Source organism: Molothrus aeneus, chromosome 9, assembly GCF_037042795.1.
Source record: "Molothrus aeneus isolate 106 chromosome 9, BPBGC_Maene_1.0, whole genome shotgun sequence".
NCBI classification, from domain to species: domain Eukaryota; kingdom Metazoa; phylum Chordata; class Aves; order Passeriformes; family Icteridae; genus Molothrus; species Molothrus aeneus.
In genome coordinates this window covers 22,274,884-22,297,164 of record NC_089654.1, presented here as the reverse complement: position 1 = coordinate 22,297,164, position 22,281 = coordinate 22,274,884, and the positions used below count along the sequence as shown (strand labels likewise).

The 22,281-nt window shown below is 42.4% G+C and overlaps 1 protein-coding gene across 1 annotated transcript in view; it reads right to left on the bottom strand.

The window, feature by feature from the left end:
• The window catches only part of DENND1B (DENN domain containing 1B), a 143,343-nt gene extending 137,926 nt beyond the window's left edge, over positions 1-5,417 (bottom strand). Inside the window, exons 1-2 of the mRNA XM_066555830.1 lie at positions 5,314-5,417; positions 2,452-2,516 (exon numbers count right to left, since the gene is read on the bottom strand). Coding sequence (XP_066411927.1) covers positions 2,452-2,516; positions 5,314-5,330 — 82 coding nt within the window. The 5' untranslated portion in view covers positions 5,331-5,417. The remainder of the gene's footprint in view (positions 1-2,451; positions 2,517-5,313) is intronic.
• Positions 5,418-22,281: the final 16,864 nt, after the last annotated feature.

Here is a 22,281-nt window from a genome sequence, read left to right as displayed (position 1 = left end):
GAGAAAGCCCCTATTTAAACACAAATCTCTTTCATAAGAAAGAAAGAGGCGTGAGCAAAGAACCAGGTGAATGGATCATGTTTTCAAGTATGATATATTCAAAAGATTATCCTAGCATGAAAATCTATTTAAAGGCAAGACCTACAATACAGGGTAACTGTCAAATTTGTTAGGCCTTATAATAAACCAACCTTGAAAGCTCCCTGTTTTGCATGACAAGCCCTGTGCTCCGTTTCTGAAGTGGCACTGAAGACAATACACTTTTGTCCCTTGTGAATTTCCTTTAGATAACTTTAACATTCAGATATATTAATTTGATACATCACTGTGCTCATAATACCATATGTAAATATGATGTCAAGCCCTCACTGAAGTGAGTTTGTTATCTGAATTAGATATGATATGAAAGACATTAAAACAAATCCCAGATGGGTCACCAAGTACAACAGGATGGTAACTGGAATATTCAGCCAGCACTGTTAGATTGGCCAAAGGGGACTGTACTTTTGTCCCGATCTGGATGCATGCAAGAATCAACACAAGCTGCAGGCCAGCTAAAGACCCTTACCAAGCCCATCACCAGTTCCACACTGCAGACTCCAAAAAATTACTGGTATCAAACCCATTCCTGTCTTTGGCCACCCCATGACCCAAGAGCAACTGAGCCCACAGAGCATAGAAGCAATTGTGACAAAAAGGGGAATAGCAGGGAATGCAACCACAATACAGCCACCAACAGTCCCCACATTAACTCGGGTCACAGTGCAAGGAGATACAGATTTCTTAAAGATGCTTCTCCCCATGAGGACAAGTGATAAACAGCAAAACTACCAAGCAAGAGAGACAAGGGAAGTGCCTATGACCAAAATTCAGGTGTAGGTAGTCATTCACAGAGCTGCATGCAATGAGAAGTGGTTTCTTATGGCAGCAGTGGCAGAAAGATGCACAAGAAAAATGAGAAGTCAAACAGAAGATAAAAGAAATAAAAAGGATATAGATCCATGTTCTGATCACAGAAGGAAAAGGCCCACACTGTTCCAAGATTTCAAGATGAAGACCTGGAAAGATTACCATCAGTCTAGCTCTCAGGGGGAAAAGGAAGAAAGGGAATAGAATTTGCAGCCTGAAGCTGGGCCTAAGCAAAGACATGAACAGGCCCCCAGGAAGGGATACTGGGTGGGGGCAGAGACTAAAAAAACAATGCAAGGAGAAACAAATCCAAAGTCAAGTAGCTAAGCAGGGTTGCCAGACATCATCTATGAAATCACTAAGGCAAAAATTGCAAAAGGGAGAGAAAAGTAGGCAGAGTGCCACATAATCCAAGCCACAACAATAACAATGATAATAGTTAGGAAAGTCCGCCTGATTTGCCAAACTATGACAATACCAAGAGCAAATCAAAAAGCAGGTGATAAACTGGAGGGTGCTGGCTGGTAACAAAAGTAATTAAAAGACCCGAAGGCCTACAATTGTTTAGCTTCAACCAAAAGGGTTTTTTTCCCAAACACATTAGGCACATTCTTACAACTCACACTAACAGAAACGCTGTCTGAAATATAAAAAAACAAGGAATAGTTTGGGGCTATAAACTTCTACAGACCTCTTACTTGTTAAAGTAGTAAACTCTGGAAACAGTATCCATTAGCACAGTAGGACAAGAAATATAGTCTATTTTAAGATGTAGTTTATTGTTTTTATAGTTGTGATTAAGACACAGCTGTCACAGACTAACATGACTACAATACAACCCCAAAAAGACTCCTCCTCTCCCTCTGCTTTTTTAAGGCCAACAACCTCGGATGAGAACATGAACCCAGTTCCCCCAGTGGACTTTCAAGAGGTCACTTTAATTTCAGTACTGGAAAGCCCATCTTCTTTTTACCCAAGAGGAAAAAAAAAAAGCCTCTCTCAGACAACTCTTGCACTACTACATCTCTTTTACCTCGTGTTTATAGAGATGTGAAAGTGACGGCTGATACAAGCTCAAGGCAGCTCTCATTGCTGTTTGTATGGTGCAGCAAACCAAGGCAGCTGCCAAACATGAGCTACAAAGAAAGTCTCTTCTATTGTTTTTCAGAAAATAACTTACTTTCTATCACACTGATCAAAATTAACATTCCCCTGACAGACAGAAGTCAATTGTTCTTCTAAAATGAAATCTTACACAAAATCAATATTTTAAGAGTAGAAAATACACTTCAAGTCCAAGTTTTGCAAATATATCATGGAGAAAAAAAATATTTTTACAACAGCTAAAATGAAAACATAACAAAACCCCACAACAACTACAAAGTAATAGATTTTAAAAAGCAATAAAATAATCATAGGCGCATTCTAACATAATGTCAGTCCAAAAGCAATTCAAAGTACAAAATAACACTAGACTGGCACGCCAAGTATTTTTTCCAGATGTCATTTCTCTATATAAATATCATAGGCACAGTGTATTACCTTCGTTTTCTGAAGCTTGGCATTTTACTTTCAGTACCAAATCAAAGGTACGTTCTGGATTTTCCCTAGAAGAAACAAACACAATCAATTATCATATACATATTTCAGATCTTATTTCTACTGTTATATTCTTTCCATTCTTTTTGTAGAATAATAAATAGAATTAAAATATTATTAAAACAAAATTAGTACTCAGATTAGTTCTAAGTAAGAACCAAAAAGTCGCATTTCCCTATACAGCCTTAAGAAAGGAATAAGAAAGATAAACAAGCTAAACTGTGTGATTTATTTACATTTTATTGTCACTGCCTTATATATCAAATAGCTTTTAAGTCACTTCACCATACCTCATCTAACAGTTGAGAAAAAAGAGCTACTAAGCTCCTTATCAATCAATCAATCAATCAGCAACATTAATGGAGTCACAGGCAGCCTTTTCTAAAGCTATGTCTTATTTCTAATAAGTAGGAATAGGTCATCATTAGACTTTCATTTTATTCGCTGTGTTTAGCCGCTGTCCTTTAAATGCACCTGATTAGCACCCCAAGGCCGAGACTCGTTTGGCTTCCTGTTTCACCAGATATTGATCGCCAGCTGGGCTTCTAAAGGCTGAACCTCAGGCGTGATTCACTGCGAGAGCCAACACGAGTGCACTAAGCGGGGACGGCCACAAGCCCGAGCTAGCCAGGAAGAGGAGCCTCCCTATCTGCAGTAGCCATCAAGGGCAGCTGCGTGTGACGGCCGGCGCCTCTTCCACCTGATGATAATAACAAACTGCGTGTGCCAACAGCAATTAACACTCAACCTAATCCCAAACTACATATTCATTGAAACGGGCCTAAATGCCATTACCATGCCATCCACCCCTCTCTGTCTACCAAGCACACTGCTATTTATATTAAAAACAAGAGGTATAACCGCACCCATATAAATTATCTATTTAACCACATAAAAGGCTCACAGTGTAACTCCTGTCTTGTGTAACACTCCCACTGAAATCAGCTGGAGATTTAAGCATAGGAAAAAAAAAAGACTTGGTTCCAGGTTTGTAGAATGCTTCACATAAAGCATACAGCAAATTAAAACGTTGTTTCTTTAAATAAAGTATTGAATGAAATCCAAAGGCTGAGCCAGGGAAAAACTCAGCTGTCACAAATTAATTGATTCAGTACATGTGCTCACTGACCTCAGCACCATCATCAATTGAGATACACAATTATCATCTAATTCAGATTATGAAGACATAACCTGTCCATAACACACTCTTTCCTTGCATTTAAAAGCATTTTGTTGGGGAAATCCTTTATCTACTGATCCTGCATATACGAGATGAAATTCTGGTCTGAGTTAGGACAGCGTAAATCCAGGACACCGGAGATTTAATCTGGTGTTAAACTGTCCATTGTTCCTCTGGCTGATGAGCAGGTTCAGAATGAAACTGATAAGGCTTGGCTGAGTCACCTAGAAAAGTGAACCACAAAGATCCTTCATTTGAAAAAAATGACATCTCCCCATGACATTGCTCTAGCTTAGGCCTTCGGTTTATCCTCTCAGGCTGGGGTTTTCTAATGTGAATCGGTTTATGTTACAATCACCAAATGAGTGCTTCTAACTCAACTCCTAGATGAGTTACACTCAAAAAAGGTCTTTAAAGTAATACTGCCTTCTGTCTTTCACTGTAGTACTCTAAAACTGCTTTTGCAGGAAAATGCTTCTAAGTTTACTCTTCACATCCCACTACACTCAGAAGTGTCAAAAATGTGTCAAACTAATCTGAGAATTGTGAGCCTGTCTCTCGTCTCTCGTTTCCCTGCCAGCTCCGCGGTGCCAGCCTGCTCAGAGCGTACAGACACGGAGTGTTTGTCAGTTGCCGAAACCCGTGTGTAACATCTTGTCACTTTCAATGTCACGAGAGCAGGCGGCCGCTACCGGAGGGCAGCCCGGACGGCAGTGCTCCTGAACACCCCAAGAACCTCTTCTGCACCGGCCAGGCCGTAATGACAGAAGGGTGGTCTGCAACCACCATGGCCACAAGCTAAAACACAAGGTGTTTCACCTGAACGTGAGGAAGAACTCCTTTACACACTGAGGGCGGCAGAGCAGTGAACAGACTGCCCAAGGACGGTCGTTGAGACTTCCCCTGGAGACGTTCCAAACCCACCTGGAAGTGTTCCTGTGTCACCTGCTCTATATGACCCTGCCTTGGCAAGGCGAGAGGAGGCAGAGCTCCCTCCCTACCCTGACAATTCTGTGACCTCCTAGAGGGATGTCTGTAACATCCTCGGCCCGCGGCGGGCAGGGGCACTGCGGGCAGCTCTGCTGGGCCCGGCGGCCTCGGGACCGCGCTGCCACCCCCGCACAGGCCCCGTTCACCGGGCACAGCCCGACCGGCGCCGGGGCCTCTGCCCGGCCGGGCCGGCGGCTGCCGAGCGCGTCCCCCGCGCCGCTGCGGACGGGCGATGCCAGGGCCGCCGCGGGGCCGGGAGGCGGCGTGGGGCGGGGGAGCGGCCGGTGGGGCTGCGGCCGCCTCCTTCTCCTCCTCCTCTCCGCCGCCGCGGGCCGGGTCGGGGGGCGCCGCCGCTCCCCCCGCTCCGCGGATCCCGCCTCGCCCCGGCTCCGGCCCCGCCGCCTCCCGCCCGCCCTTCCCGCTGTCACTCAGCGGCCGCGGCGGACGCGCCCGGCCCCTCGCACGCTCCCGCCGGGTGGGCTCCCCCTCCTCCCGTCCCCGCCCGCCGCACGCCGGGCCCGGCGGACCGGGGCAGCCACGGGGCCTGCTCGCCGCCTGTCCGCCGCGGGGGCTCGGCTCGGCTCGGCCCGCCGCGCCCCGCAGCCCCGGCGCGGCCCCGCGCACACAGCACTCACTTGAACCTGCTGTCCATGGTCACATCGCGGGCCCCGGCGGCGGCCCCGGCGCCCCCAGGGACAAGCGCCCCGCCCGGCAGGGGCGAAGGGGCAGCGCCGGCCGCGGAGCGCTGGGCGGCGGGGGCGGCTCAGCGCCGCGGCGGGCGGCGGCCCATGGCTGCTCCGCTCCGCTCCCCCGGCTCGGGCCGCGACTGCGGCGGAGCGCGGCACCGCCTCCTCCCCCGTCTCTCAGTTCCTGTTGCGGCCGCTCCGGCACCTTCTGGGAACCAGGAAGCTCCGCGGCGGCCCGGGGAGCCGCCGGGGCTGGTGTCACCTGAGGGCGGCGGGGGAGGGCGGCAGCCCGTGCCCTCCGCGGCAGGTGCGCTGCGGAGCCGGCCCGAGCCCCGGCGGGTGGGCCAGAGCAGCGCGTGGGCACCGTCAGGTGTCCCCTCACGGGCACCTGCACCCTCTGCTCAAACCGCTCACGGCATGGCTCCGGCTCGTGTTTGCACTGACACTTGGTAGCGGCTCCTTCACGTTCTTATATGCGCAGCAGGAAAGGGGAGCTTTTCGTGCTAAAGGTCATAAATGTTAATTTAACCTGCTGTAATCTGCTTAGCTTTTTGTTTTATCGAGTGCTAAACAAACACTATCCCAGACTGCTGAAGAGCTGGTGCAGCAGGGACGGCTGGAGCAAGCCCACCGTGCTGTAAACACACATAAAAAGCTTTCAACCTTCGAGTGCTTCCCTCGAGTTTGGAAAGGAAATAAAAATAACACCGTCCTTGAGAGGCTTCCAAGTCTCATTCATCTGAGAGGCACTGAGCAGCCAAATTCCCACCTACACCAAGTTTCCCTCACCAACATAGTAACACTGTAATGAAAAAGTGCATAAAATAGATTCTGTGGTACTGGGCCAAAGAAAAAACGTCATTCTTTTCACTCTTCCTCCAGAAGCTAATCATCGTATCAACAGTTGAAAAGATGAAAAAAATTCAAGCCAATTATATATTAAACACATAAAAATGGCATTAGTGCATTACTGGGGCTGAAAAATCAAATATTCAAAAGTCAGGAAATTACAAATATTAACTTCTCCAAACCAATATTGTTTTGGCTTCACTGCACATCCTACACAGCTCACAGGACATAGATTAACTAATAATAAACCATATAGATGTGCACCAAAAAGAACTGAATGTTGTAGCCGTAACCTTAGCTTAGGGATTGTCTTGGGTTTCAAGTACTTACTTTCCCAGTCCTCATTCTGTGGTAATTTTTGGCTGTGTTTTAGCAGCCAGTATTTGCAACTCCCACTGAAGAAAATGAAATTGCTTGGGGCTTTGTATCCTTAACATATAACAATGCACTTCGTGTAGCTCAGGGGTTTTTTAGGAAAAAAAAAAAAGAGTTAACTGTGGATTTTTGTGTACATGAGAGGCCCTCACAGCAGGCAGTGTTAATTCACCCACTGTTAAATTGAACTTTTCTGGTGGGATCAGTCTGGAGAGAAGGGAACAGTGCCCATGTCTGCTCTAGCAAGGGGATGGGGAGAGTAAGGCATCCAGCACCCGAGGATGTTACAGAACCAAAAGGAGAAGAAGCACTCGGGGAAGGATCTGGGGCACAACCTCAGTCATGTCTGTACCTCTGTCTTTCTGCCTGCCTCCCTTCTGCCCTCCATCTCTCCCCTCAGACCTACTGCAAAGCACACAGAATTTGAAAGTCTCTTTTGCAAAAAAAAAAAAAAAAAAGGCCAATACTTTAACAAGATTGAATTAGGATAAGGTGATTACCCAAATATTGAGACGTTTTACTTGTGGAAAATTTCCATTTGAGGTGTACAAGAAAGAAGAAAAACCAAAAAACCCAACACCCCACCTCCAAAAAAACCCAGGATTTCAGTAAATCTGTATTTTGAATTACAATAAATATTTTATAAGTCTAGTGTATGTTTATTTCTCTCTTCTCTTAAGCTGCTGATGCTTGCCACTTTTGCAGTCTGGCGGCCTGTCAAGCTGATCTACCATGCAGTTCCAGCCACTCTTGGACTAGGGTCTGTCTTGGCAGATAGGACCATTGGGTCCCTTAGATTTCATTTTATCATAATTGGAGAAAAAATAGGTAGGGTTTCTTTCCCAGAGTAAATACATGCCTTGTCACTGGAGTAAATTGACTGCATGCAGTGACTAAACTTTGCCTGCCTGGAAGAGCAGGAAGAGTAGAGAAAGTTCAACTTGAAAATAGAAGGCATATGAGAGAACACCCTGTTGAGATGAGGCTCACATCTCTCAGAGCTATTATTTCAGACTCTGTGAAAGCTTAAGCAGACATCTCTGCCCAGGTTACACTTAGTTCATGTTTTCAAGACTGTCTTGCAACCACAGCAGCTTTTAATGAAAGATGATGTTTTGGGAAAGGTATTAGTGTTCAAAACCACCTCTTGCTACTGCCTCAGTTTCATCTTTTCCTTGGAAGAGAATCAAGGAAGAAGGAAAAGCTGAAAGCAAAACCTCTAGACATGCAGAAAATGGATTAATTTAGTATATTCTGAAGCTGTGAGTGTAGTTTACTTTACTCTGGTTTTCCATTCCAAATTAGAGCCATGACGCAACTGATACTTGGACTTTTCAGAATCAGCTGTTCTATGCATAATCCGAAAGACACAAAGCCTTTTCTTTAAATTTTGCATAATATGAAAATGGCTGACCTCCACCTAAATTATATCCCACAGATTAGCGTAGGAACTGATATAAGGGGATTTGCAGGAGATGGGGGAGATGAGCATTTGGTTTGTAGATAGAAGCAACTGAAAAACAGGTAACTTAGAGATGAAGATTCCTACTCAGTCTTCCATTGCAGTTTACGAGTGGTGAATATTCATTAGTCATCTTTTTACCAGTCTAATAAGGAAAAGGAGCTTTAAAACTGATATAGATACTTACACAATTCAGCTCTTATGTACTGGCAGTAAAAGAGATCTCATGTAAATTGAATTGGACCTACAAGCCTTAATTTTCTCCCAGATTTATTAATGCTTTGGAGTAAAAGGCCAAATGAAAAAATATCCGAAAATCTACTTCATCTGAATTGGACAAGAGGAGAATGGAAGTGCCATCAGGGCTGCTCCATCTCAAGGATCATGGAACGGCCTACGTTGGAGGAACCTTGAAGATCATCTCATTCCAAGTTCCCTGCCATGGGCAGGGACACCTTCCCCTAGACCAGGCTGCTCAGAGCCCCATCCAACCTGGCCTTGAACACTTCCAGGGATGGGGGCATGCACATCTTCTCTGGTCAGCCTGTGCCAGTGCCTCACCACCCTCAGAGCAAATAATTTATTTGTAACACTTAATGTAAACCTACTGTCTTTCATTTTGAAGCCATTCCCCCTAGCCCTGTCACTACATCCTCTTGTAAAATGTCCCTGTCCATGTTTTTTGTAGGCTCCTTTCAGGACGGCTGCAATTAGGTCACCTCACAGCCTTCTCTTCTCCAGGCTGGACAAACCAAATTCTCTCAGCCTTTGCTCATAGGAAAAGTTCTCCATCCCTCTGATCAGCTGGGTGTCTCCTTCTGGACTCCAGCAGCTCCTTGCACTTGGCCTTACTAAACATCATGGGATTCCCAAACGTCATGAGATTTGTTATCAGTCCAAAAAACCCACAGAGCATAGTTTGTAGTTTACAACCAAGCTCAATATGGACACAACAAGAGATGTAGATGAAAAACACCAAGCAAAATGCCAAAACAAGTATCACATCATTTCTGTTAGCAATCTGCCTTTCTCTGCCAAATCAAAACCATGTGGGTTTGGGTCTATAAAAGTGGTGCAAAGCAGGGTTAAAATCTCCAAAAGGGAGATGAGAAACAGACAAAAACTGGCCACGCATCCTCTCACTTGGAAATGGCAGAGCAAGGCAGAGAAGCTCCATGCAAAGCCAATTACTTTCTTCAAGTTGGTACCACTACATTCACACATGTAGTGATTTTCTTTTGGCACAGAAGGCATAAAAGGGACAGAGGGAAGGCAAAAGCACAAATCCTCTGAAGACAAAAATTATTCTGTTCAGTATTTAGCATGGGGGAATTTGAATCCTCCTAATGCAAACTGCAAGCACCCATGCTTTGTGCAGGGTGATTCACAGGGAGCACAGAAAACAGAATTTACCCTACACACAAATGCCACCCTATGAAGGGGTTTGGGCTTCACTGACTGAATCCAGCTCTGTACAGATCTAAATCTCCCATCCCAAATAATTCCAGCAAGGCTTTAAGAGTAGAAAACACTCATCATCACCATAAGCTGGAGCATACATATTGTCAGTTAAGGAATCTTGAGTATCACAGAATTCCTCACTAGCCAGGTACGATTAATTTAATAGCAAAGCATACTAAAAGATGAAGTGATCTTCCTCTTAAGTGCTCCTGAAACCCATAAAGGGATTTCCTTCAGAACATTGTTAGCAAAGCTTGCTGAAAGACATGTTCTCCTCTGGGAACACCAATGGGTTTGTCAAAAATGGCAAAATCAAAACCTATTGAGTTTCCCACTCTATGGCCATAATAAATATTTTTTAGAATACTTTGTTATGATCTGCAGTTTATACCTTGTACCAAGAATTCTCCACTCACCCCTGAGTGTACTTGGGTCTGTTTTAGTCCTTGTTCCTTCAAATAAGTTACAGTAGGTTTATGTTATCTCAGCAGCTATCAGTACATCTCCTAACAACATAATCACCTTGTCACACCTCACAGACTTGAAAAGCATCTCTTACAGTGAGAGTTTGCTCTCAGCCCCATTTTAATGGGGTTGGAGGCTTGGGATTTTTAATCACCTTGTTTAAATCTTACACACACCCATTCCCAGTTGTAAATGAGTGACTATGTCATCTCCCCTATGCAAAGTTTTCCAAACTACTAAATTCACAAACATCAATTTCCCCGTTAAACTCCGTAGCCATAATACTGTCATGAGACAATACTTAAAGACAAAATACTGTACTTTAAAAAAACACCACATACCTACATTATGTGATTTCATCATTGTTTCTTTAAAGATACTCTCTTTCAAGATTTGAAATAGGTCTCTTTCAATGAGAGTAAACTATAGAGTTTAGTAACTAAATACTACAAATAATGTATATATTTATACTAAATAAATAAACTTTAGTTTATTAACTAAATATATATAGAATATGCACGTCTACAAGTATTCCACATTTTTATTGACTCCTTGCATGATCATACAAACATCTTTTTTAACCTTTCAATGTTATTTATCAAAAAATGCACTGTAAAGGGCTCTACGTTTTCCTGCTTAAGAGCAGATGATGATTTAGGGTGGACATGACCGAAAGTGACACCTTGCCATGGCTGGGTAAGGACTTTCATGTGATGCTTGTGATAGGTTGTTGTTAAGGTTCAGGGATGCTGCATTCCAGAGCTGTCACTGTCCTTGCAGCCAGGCTATGTGCAAAGGCTAACCTGCCCAAACTCACACACCCAGGTAAACACACTCATTAATTAATCAGTGCACTCCTGGGCAGAGATCATTGCTTGGATGGAAATGAGGTTTCCTTGATTTTCTAATCAATGCGTTCTCCCAACAAGACCGAGATAGCAGATCTTCATAATCAGGTCAGCTTTAATTACAAGTTTAACAAAGGAGATGGGGGAGCTTTTATAAACATCACTTCAAACTACAGAGCTTTGAAAGATAAGACACTCAAAAATGTAAATGTTTATGATACGGCTGTATCAACTTAGCATTTGGTTTATTGGTAGTATTTGCAAATCTTTGCAGTCTGATAATACCTTTTGTTTGTTAGATGGATTTGCATCATAATCTACAGAAGACATGTAGTATGTATTTAGTAAATATTTACAAGCCTTTGTAAAATTTAACCAGACATTTGCTTTACCTGTGAAATCTGGATGCTTTATTAATTGTTTTGATGCAAATTAATTTAGAAATTAAACATAAGTAATATTTCTATGCATATTAACTTCAATTCATAGACAATTTAGAAAATTTGGGTGGATTTCTAATTTCTATTTCTAATTTATTTCTAATTCAGAAATGACAGCTGGCAGAATCTAACAGTAGAATAAGCCACCTTTCAGGTCTGCTGCCCAAATCCAGCCTTCAGCCAGCAAATATCAGATGCTTTCCAGTGGATGCTGATTATTCATAGGAGTGTTTGAAAACAAGGGCTGGTCTTTGCCCAGTTCCAGTTCAGATGCGAGTCAGACACCTTGCAGCTGCTTCCCTGTTAGGAACTTCAGAGAAACAAAAGATGGAAAAAAGAAAGAAGCTGTTCTTTCCTCTGCATAGAAAAAAACCCAACAAACTCCAAGAAAGTTTCAAGAAACATTTCTGGCGATATTAAGGGAATATACCCAATTCTTTCCCACACTTAGTGATTATTTTGGAGATTTTTTCTGCCCAGCAGACAGTTTGCTTTAAGGAATAATTTTTTAGTGAAGCAGCAGGGTCAGGCAGCATCTCTCAATATGCATGGATTCAGGAGAAGGAAATCACTCATTCAAATCATTTGCAAGTAAAAGTTTCTTACCAGATTGAACGCTTTCTTGCTGAATAAATTCGGTTCTTCTCTTTAGGCAAGAATATACTCCTTATACTTCTCAAATGTATATTTTAAATGCTGCAGGTTGCAGGCTACCTGATTAATCTGGTACTCATTAAAACTATGATGGAGCTTTTTTAAAAAGTTCTATTCGAAGCAGTATGAAACTGATTTTTTTTATCTGACATAAAAATTTCATACTCTTGTAATCTTCTGAGTGTGCACTTAATGTGGTAAGGCCAAATGTACACAAAATTAGGAACTGACCTTTATTGAAATGAAAATGTGTTAGAAGTCTCGAGGCTGCTTTAGAAACTGTCTGCTATGTCTACCAAAAAATTTCAAGCAGTAAATCAAGGAATCCTAAATATTAAAAGAACAGTTTCCAGCTATTTACTTGCTATGGATTAAGGCCCTATTTATGCACTGGCATACCTATAAAAGAGTATATACTGACAGAAGTTTTATATGAAAATTAGTTATAAAAAAGCCAGGCTCTCAGCTCTACAAACAGTACTTAATTTACAAATAGCCAATAGAGACAGTGTATTTTTATATTTGCTTGCATTAAAAGATTAAAATCAATGTATGGTTTCCTCTATCAAAAGATCCCTGGCCTTTTTCTAATGTTGTGGCTGATATAATGGGGAGCCGTCAGTGCCAGGTTCTTGGGCCAGTGATTTGTCCTCATGTTTTGTTGAGGGTGCTTTGCTCATAAGGTAATTCAGCAATGTCAAATTTTCTTCTTAGGAATAAGGAAATTCCCTCTAACAAAATTAATTTTTTTTTCTGTAAAGGAAAAAGTATACCCCTGTGTAGTGTGTGAATCCTAATGTAGGTATATGGCAGGTATTTAAGGAGGACTTCCTACACTGCTGTTTCTTTTAACACTTTGTTATGCAACTGGATCACAGATAAATCACTGGAATATCAAATACATCTTCTGCAGGTTTCTTCATTCAGAGATGTAAGGACCACAGACCCAGTTGCCATTGTGCTAAATAGCTACAAATACTTCAGGCAGATGGGTTATCCCTGTATGCATTTGCCTTTTTGATTCACCACTGCATCAGATCCCAAAGACACAAAGCGGATGGGAGGGCTCTCAGCACAACAGATGGAATACAATCCTGGTAATTAACTAATACAATAAACTTCCGTATTTATCAGAATGCTTGCTGAAGAAATTCTTGAGTTTAATAGCTAGGTAAAATGAGAGCAGAAGAAGGAAGTGACAGCTCCAGAAAGCAAGGCCAGTGGGCTGTCCTTGGGACAGTACAGCCCGAGTGCATTAACACAGCTGATGCCTTCCTTTATTTACTGGGTTAGTCCCAATGCCTACCCTAACCACTGGAGCTGCTGGTTCAGTTTAAGAGCAGAAGAGTGGTAGGAACACCATGCTGTTTGGCATTTGAGAGGTTGTGCCTGAGAGAGTTCAGAAAGATGACAGCAGTGAGCCTGTGGAGCCACTTCACTGTTTTATTTCAGGGCTTTGCTCCTCAGTGGTGGAGGGAACAGGGCTCCTAGCAGTTCTCAAATGTTGCTGTACTTCTGCCACAGAATCAGGCCATTTTCTTGTCAGAGTCCCTGGCAAACACAAAAATTAAATCATATTGATATGACTTATTTTGCACAGAATTTTCCATCTGTTCCTCTTCTTAACAGTTCCATTAGAAAGTCATATTGCTTCATATGCTATTATTAACAGATGTTGGAGCAGAATAATGTGTACATGTTCCTGAGAATTAGAAGTGTTGCTAAGTACAAACCTCTGTCCTCAAACTTGCATTTTAACACCACACCAAAGCACCTTGCTGCCATGTGAAACCCCACTTGTGGGATGGTTCCCTCCCCTCTGATTCCTGCTCAAAGCAGGCTGCTTGGGGCCTCATGCAGGTTAGCTCAGAGCATCTCCAAGGGTGAGGGACACTGCCTCTGGGCATCCTGCTCACTCCAGTGTTCAACAACCCTCTCAGCAAAAAAGAAAATTACTGTATCAAGTCAAAATTTCTCATGTTTCAACACATCTTTACTGCCTCTGTCCACCTCTGGGAAAAGTTGGGCTCCATCTTCTCCTCACGCCCCCTCAGTAGCTGCCCACACCAGGGGGGTTCTCCCTGAAGCCACCTCTCCTTAGGGCTGAACAAGCACAGCTCTCTCAGCTGCTCCTCCCTGTCTCGGAAACCCCAGCTATACAATATCCTGGCAGCCCACCCCTGGCCCTACATTAGGGTTTCATTTTCTCATGATGGGGACCCCAAAATGGGGCAGAGTAAACAAACAGAGGGACTAATGCCTCCCCTTCAGAGCCTGCCTGGCCTTTTGCTCACAGGGCTTGGAGTGCTGTCAGCCTCCTTTTGCTACAAGAGCATGTTGCTGACTCACAGTCAGCTCCCTGTCCACCAGGTCCCCCAGGTTTTATTCTGCAATACTGATTTCTGCACAGCAAATCCCCAGCTTGTAGTGCATCAGGGCCCTGATTCAACTCCCCCTGCCAGGATTTTAGTTGGTTCAGGAGTTTATTTGACTGAGTTCAAGGTCAGCCTTTTTGCTGATCTGAGCTATTTGTTGGGAATAAAGCTAGAGACAACCTCAGCAAAGGCTTGCCTGCCTCTTCATCCCTTGGGAGCTGCTTTCAAGCTGAGGCTCTTGCACTTGGCCTCTGCCTGAATGACACTGCAGCTGTGCTGCAGCTGTGTCAGTGCCCAGTCTCCTGCCTCCCTGATCCTGACCTGCTGGCTTGATTTCCTGCCTTGACCTTGAACCTGCTCATCACAACAGACTTGCTGTGTGGTCACTGGAGCCAGGCTGACACTGGCCACTCTTTCCAGGCATATAAGCACAAGAAGCCCTTTTATACCCTTTACATCATTTGCTAATTTCAACTCAGCTTGAGCTTTTGGATTTTGCAGTTCTTTCTCTGCATGCTCCAGAAGTGTCTTTGAATACCTTCTGGGCTGCCACCTCTGCTTCCTCCTTCAGTGCTCCATGTGTGCATCTGGGCTGGGCCAGGAGTCCCCTCTCCACCCATGCTTCTCCTCTGTTACTCTTGATTTACTTTCCATATATTGCAATAGACTGCTTTTGTGCCCTAAGGAGGTTGTCCTTGAAGACTGACTCACTCTCCTGGGCCCCTTATTCCTCCTAGTCTGTCTCACATGGGGATTTGCCAAGTCTCATGGTCATTGCAGCTAAGGCCGCCCTTGACCTTCACCTTTTCAACCAGTTCTTCCTTCCTTGTGTGTAATGGGTCCAGCAATCAGTTCAGTCATCACCTGCTACAACAAAATGTCCTCAGTACACTTCAAAAATCTCCTGGATTGGTTGTGCATGATCCTGTCACTGTTCTAGTGGACACGGCATTTGAAATTCTCTATGAATGTCAGGGCCTGGAATAAAGAAGCACTCAAAACAGGACTAAACAAAAATTGATCTTCATGCCCACAACATGTTTAGACTCCAAGTATCCCTGCAAACACATGTGATACCAAAGAGAAACCTCATCATGCACACTACAGCATGGGTGGGAAATGCAGCTGAGAGCTGTGGTCAACTGCAGTCAACCAGACAATGGGGATGGACACATGGGACTGAGCCTAAAACCTCAAGACACCAAGCAAGAGGGCATCACTCTAAGTCCTGAATTTGGCGTTGACCCTAAAGAAGGAGAGGATCACTACATCCTTATCACCTCCATTTCTTGAAGTAGTTAATCTCTGCATGTTTCTATCCCAACAGCATCAGAAGTAGCACATGAGATCTGATGGACTATATTGGAATACAATAGTCTTGAAATCCTCATTTCCAAGGATCAATTTTTTTTATTTCTCTTGCAATCTCCAGAGAACACAAAGCTAAAATTCCTCATTCAAGGACCTTTTACACATTAAAATGTAATTGCACTCTATAAATGAGTCCAAGGACATGTTCTTTCTGTTCCATCTCCTAAGTTTCTTTAATGCCAGCTGTTAAATTTGGTATTTTGTATACAGGTTTCTATGGCAAAGCATCATTGGTGTGCATGTCAAAAAGCATTGTGAAAGCCGTTATCTATAATTCATGGTTTGCTCATCACACCTAGTATTCCTTAATAACACTCAATTTATATCTATAAACCGGGCTGGGTCTGTTTTAAGGGTACAAACCAGGCAATCTGAAATATGTCAAGTGAAAGCATTTTAAGGAGCTTAAAGAATATTCCTGATACCAGCAATTACACTTACAAGTATGTTCATTGCTGTCACAATCAACTGCAATTGTTTGTTCCACTTTTTCTGAAATATTCTGGACATTTTTTTCCCTTCACATAATGTATAGTAAACTTGGCAAGTGGGGAGACACGGGGAATAGTTTTACAGAACAATATGTCATTTTTCTTTTTCACAGAACATATGTCAGGCACCAGCAGACTCAGGAGATGTAATCCATATGAGAGTTCCTCTAATGTGTTACAAAATACAGTCAGAATCTTGCAAAAGGAGTTTCTTTCTTCAGTGTATAAGCTTGGGATGACAATTAGGTGTAATCAAGCATTCAGTACACTTAAATTTAAAAAATTAAATTAAAAAAAAAAGATATAAGAAATAATTCCTTTCCACAGTAAAACTATGGGGTATTTCTAGGCATTAGTGAAGTAAATAAAACTTGTTTTGAATTGAAGGACCTCCTTAAAAGACTTCTAGTTTAGCCTGGAGACATGATATACTGTGATTCTGATGTGATGCAACTTATTTTCACTTTTGGAATCTACAGACTGAATGAAAATCACCTACAGTATGGAATGTGTTATCAATCATCTCACATTATAGAGGTTGTTTTTATGATGGATACAGTAGGGGATTCTTGAAATAGTCTAACTGCCGTGCCCATACACTTACCCAAATGCTTGCAATTGCCTCTGCTGTTTTCCTGAGACTGCCTCTGTTAAATGTTATCACTGAAAAATTTAAATTTCTCATCATGCAGTCATCAACTTGTAACAGCAGTAACCTGGAGAAGTAATAACATACTGTGTTTTATTGCAAGATGATTTCTGGCCTGCTGAGGAAGTCAACCAATATTTTCAACAAATCTGGGCATTACCCATGACATAAATCTTCTTTCATCACACATATGGCAGATGAGCAGTCATCCACTGCTCACTGCTCATAAAGATATTTGTCTTACCTATTTTGTTTTGGACTCATTCAGGAACAAAGAGAGCAAGCTCACTGCACTTGTCAAACCAAACACTTGCAGGCTTTCACTCCCTGCAGCAGAAGAATCAGCACAAACCACCTTTAATGCAAGCAACAAACAGCATCCCTCCAGTCCATCTGCTGTATGCAGCTACACAGGAGATCTGCATCACTCAAAATAATTACTGAAGTATGGCAGTTCTGCTTCTATAGTCACTCTTTTGCTGAACTCATCCTGCACTGTAAAACCAAGCACTAAGCCCAGGTGCATTAACTAGGGACAAGTGAGGGATCCCTGTTTCCTGGTGACTGTTCACAATTATGCATCCAAGAGAAAGCATTCTAGAACCAGACCATGAAAATGTCTGCCAACAGAGAATACTCTTCTTGATAGCTTAAAATTGAAATCTGCAATCTTCTCAGAGCTTTAGAAGAGGCTGTATTGAAAACATCTGTCCTGCAGCTGGATTGCAAGTCAAATAGGATCCTAAACAACTGGGACAAGCACTGGTTGAGCTGTGACGGGCAAGGTCACTGTGCTGCCTTGCTTCCTTTGCTGTCTTCTCCTTCTAACACAGGGATTTACCTCTGCAGAACCATCAAGGAGCTAACAAGGTGCCTGAGAAAAAGGGGTCTGAAGCATGAGTCCTAGTGGTGGGAAATTTCTTAAAGGCCTCTGACAAAAGAAGGCCTTTCTGCACTTTCTTGTTTTCATATGAAGCAGGATGCTTTTCTGTGACAAGCAGCAGCAATGCTGTTTCCTACTTCTGCTTCAACAGAAATAGAAAAATACCTTCAATGCATAATGATTAATTTGCTTTAAAAATGGTTTTCTCTGTCCTTAGCTCTTTAGATTTTACTGCCTATTCATCTGTGTCTATGAAATAGTTACAATTTGTAATTTTTTTTCTGTCTATAATGTTAATAGAGTACATTGAGAATGTTAATTAGAATTCTATGTTTCAAAGAACATTTTCTTAATATTCGGGTAAGAATTTTATATTACTAAATGGTTTTGAAATTTTCGAATTTTCATGTCCAAAAAAGGAATTGTGATCTGATTATATCCAGTTCAACCTTGTCTATTCTATTTTCCCAAATATCATCAAAAAAATTTTCTTCGGACTACTTTTTTCTTCCACATTATGTTTTCAAGTTTCTTCTTTTTGCAGGAAGTTAATTTTCTTCAATGTCCAGCAATATTTTTGCTATTTTTGAGCAGCTCTGCTCCCACTTATTTATGAGCTTCATCATCTGTGCTCTTGCCATCAACTCTCTCCATGTTGGACTGAGGCACACATCATCCCTTGAGCACTGGGATAAAGTTATGTTTTCCCATTTAAAAAAAAAAAAAAATCATTCAAGTTTTCAAAACCTTTCATTCACTAGCTTGTATATAAACTCAAATTTGAGAATAATTGATCTTGAAATGTCTGGCTGAATATACAGCCTGACTGAAACAAGAGCAGGAGAGCTCCCTCTGTCCACTCCCATAGTTTGTGTGAATCCATGTGGATCCAGCAGGAGACTGATTCAGTGTGTCAGGGGTAGGGGATGGACGGAGACCTGCACATCCACCCAAACAGAAACACAGAGTCCTCTGCTGTGGCTGAGAGCATTTTCCCGGAAAGAGAGAGGAGTGTGACGATGTTAAACCAAACAAGAGAGGAGAACACAAAGATCTCTTTGTCAAGTTTCCAAGACACAGTTGCCTTCATCCTTTCTTGGTGTGCAGAATGCTTCCCCTGGCCTAATGAAGCTGCCAAACACCGCCCTCTTAATATTTCATGCATCATTTCACTGCACAGACCTTTCTGTCCTTGGCATTTGTCCTGTATCAGTTTTTATCCGCTGGATCCTTACAGTCCTGGGGAGTAACTTCACCCATGAGGCTGCTGGTACAGAAAGCAGTGCTGCCTCTCCCAGTGAATCCAGGAAGGTTTTACCCATGGGCTTCAGGCTGTAAGAATGAATATGATCTTTTCCATGGGTGAAGCAGCCTGACCAGATTTACTCAGCAGGGAACTGAGGATAGAAGGATAGAAGATCCGTAGAGGATCATCACTGGTTTGTTTTCCGAGTTTTAGCATTAAAAAAACCACCAAAACCAGAACCTGAGAATTCAACCGATAAGCCTGGCAACCCCCTAATCAGCTGTTTGTATCAGAATTACAGAGGGCAATCCAAACCATGAAGTGGTGCAATCTCAGCGCTTCCACCCATCGCAACTTCCAGCCCAGCCACGGGAAGTGCTCTGGGCTCACTCAGATGAGCTGTCACCAAATGAGGCATGAGGTCTTTGCCTGTCTGCCAGTGCAAGTCCAGTCCAAAGGGATTCTCTTTGTTTTAACCTTACACATGTATGGAAAGTTCAGCATTATGTTGAAAATAAGCTGTCATTTCTCGGAGAAGCCTCGTGTATCTTAAAATCCACTTAAATCCAAAATAACAGACTGTAATTAAAGGCAGGGAACAGACATGTTGAAGGAGACAGATCAAGTTCCATATCATTCATACCAGCCCATCTTCACAAAAGTCAGGTAATTTATACCAGCTGATATTTTAGCCTTGCATTTTAAGCTTCCAATAAGAAATTAGGAAAACAATACTGAGAGCAATCAGAGTTATAAAAAAGATTTGAAATTATTATTTTAAGATTTAATTCCTAGATTTTTGTATAAAACCCAAATGTTTACTAATCAGGTCAAGGCATGTGTCTATTCAGGAGCCATCTCAGTATTGTTGAGGAATTTGGCAAAATTCTCAGATCGACTTTCTTTTGTAGCACTTATTGCCAAAATGCTTTGTCATTTTCCAAGAAATGTATATTTCTTGGATTTGCTGTCCCAGCTGGTTTATTGATTCCATGGCTCTCCTTTCCAAATAACTGTTCCAGCTCATTGATAATTCTATCCAGTGCCGGTTACACAAAATGTTGTTGAAAGTCCTCTGTACTTTGAAAAGCCATGTGTTGACCAGTATTTTTAGTTAACAGATATACTCAGCCAAGATGACAATCTCCAAATTTTCTACTTCAGTGTTTTTCCCGCAGAAGGCAATGAGCTGTTTGCTGCAATAAACTCTTCTGTTTTGCCCATAGTTATGGCCACAATCCATGCTCTAAATCACTGTCTACATTATTTTAACATAAATCCTCTTTCAAATACCCTTCTAATTCAATGGCATGCTGTAAATCAAATACACACTATTATAACTGCCTTGAGACTCTACTGGAGCTCTTCAAATATACTCTTTAAAAGCACTGACTTTATGGCAAGCTTCAGGGTAAATTTACAGCATGATACACAAAGATTAGTCACAGGATCAAATTCTGCATGCAGAGAAGCTTAATGGCTTTGTCTTCTCATGCACAGGTGGTTCACTTTAGAAATATATATAGTCCCACTGAAGTTAATAGAATTATGTGTATGCTTAAGGTTAAGTATATGCATAAGTATTTTCAGGAATATTTCCAGTATTCCCAATTATCTAGATAGCTTCATATTTAAAATCTTACCTTTGTAATCTGGCATGTATCTCTCTTTCAAAAGCATTTCACGTGCTTTGGTGGTGACTGGCAGATTTTGTGGTTAGCAAAACTTGACAAAAAAGAATCAACTAGCTCAGATCATCAAGAACTTAGCTACATTAATCACACTTACTAACAGTGTTTCTAATAAATGGACCTGGGTGACAGCAGTCCCACATGAACCATCTCCAGGGTCAGGTTTAGCACTATCTCAGTTTGCTGTTGCAGTTTAGGACACAGAGGTACATTACTTTCTTAAGTCAAATCAAACACAGGCAAAGGCTACACCACTGTCTTTCTTCCCCTCCCTCCTCCTCAAAAAAAAAAAAAAATCAACACACAACCCCCCCCCCCCCCCCCCCCCCAACAAAATAAAAAAACCTCACTCAGTGTGACTTCCATCCTTCTCTTTTTTGTCCCCATTGACAAGAGAAGGATACTTTTGCCAGGCAGCCTTGGAGTGAAGCTTCTTTCTCCGCTTCATATACATGCCTGAGGCTTTAAACCCTGTCCTACCCAGCTGATTGGAAGGGATTTCAGGCTGACAGCCACGATGATGCAGACCAGGAACAGCATGAATAATAGTCCTCATGGTTTGATACAAACTAATGTATCAGATTACCTATTTTCCAAGAGATTTCTACTGCTGCACAGCAAATCCACTTTGAAAGTGCAGCTGGTCTCTGGGCACATGATCACATGAGCAAGCCAGGACGAATCCTGAACAACTGTGGGGAGGAACAAACAGTCCACACTTCAAAATGCAACTTTCTGATCATTTTGTCAGGAATAATAGGCTCTGTAAGAGACAGGACGTACTGAAAAGGCTAAAAAAGTTAAACTGAGTAGTATTTCTATAGCAGTTTTGCCGTAGAATAATCCAAGAGAAAATGTCTCAATGTACTTGCCTTCCAAAGGGGTCCCAAAGGAGGAGTCCAGATTGCAATTCATGTCTAGATTGTCTGATTTATGAAGATCCTCATCTGCCAAATTCAGCAGCCTGCAGAAATTAATCCCAACAAGCTACCATTATGAGAACACTAAATGTGATTCTCTATCTCCTGGGCAGAGAACTAAAACCTGGAAGATTAAATAACCTATTGCATAGCACTGAGCAAGACACTTGCAACCTCAGACCACGGCAATAACGTTACTGCCCTAGTATTGCAGATCAAATACTATCTTGGTCTGTTGCTTAGTTCTAAAGGACAGTTTTGTCCAATTCAACAGATCTTAGGGAACAAGCCATCCTTCTGCAATATCCTAGTTGTTTACTGGGCTTTTTTAAAAAGGCATAAAATAGTAATTGTGAAATAGTTAATTATCACATAAGTATTTACTCATTTAAGGGCACTTCAGATGATAGCAGGCTAGAGGCCTGATGTAACCACTTCACTTGCAGAGCAAAGCTCCTGGACATGCACAACCACTCTGCACTCTGAGTCAATACACCCAGGCATATAAAGTCCTGGACCTGTGGAAATCTGCTTCAACTGCTCCATAGACACTAAACATCCAAATTTATATTCGTGTAAAGCTTCCATGTAGCAAAAAATGGATACTTGCCCTTACTGTCTTGTGTAATACAAGAAATTTGAACATAAAAATGAAGAGAAACTTGCTAATGTTTTACTGAAGACATTATAAAGGCACTCAGAACCAAGGAACCCTCACCCTCATCCCAGTACAGGTA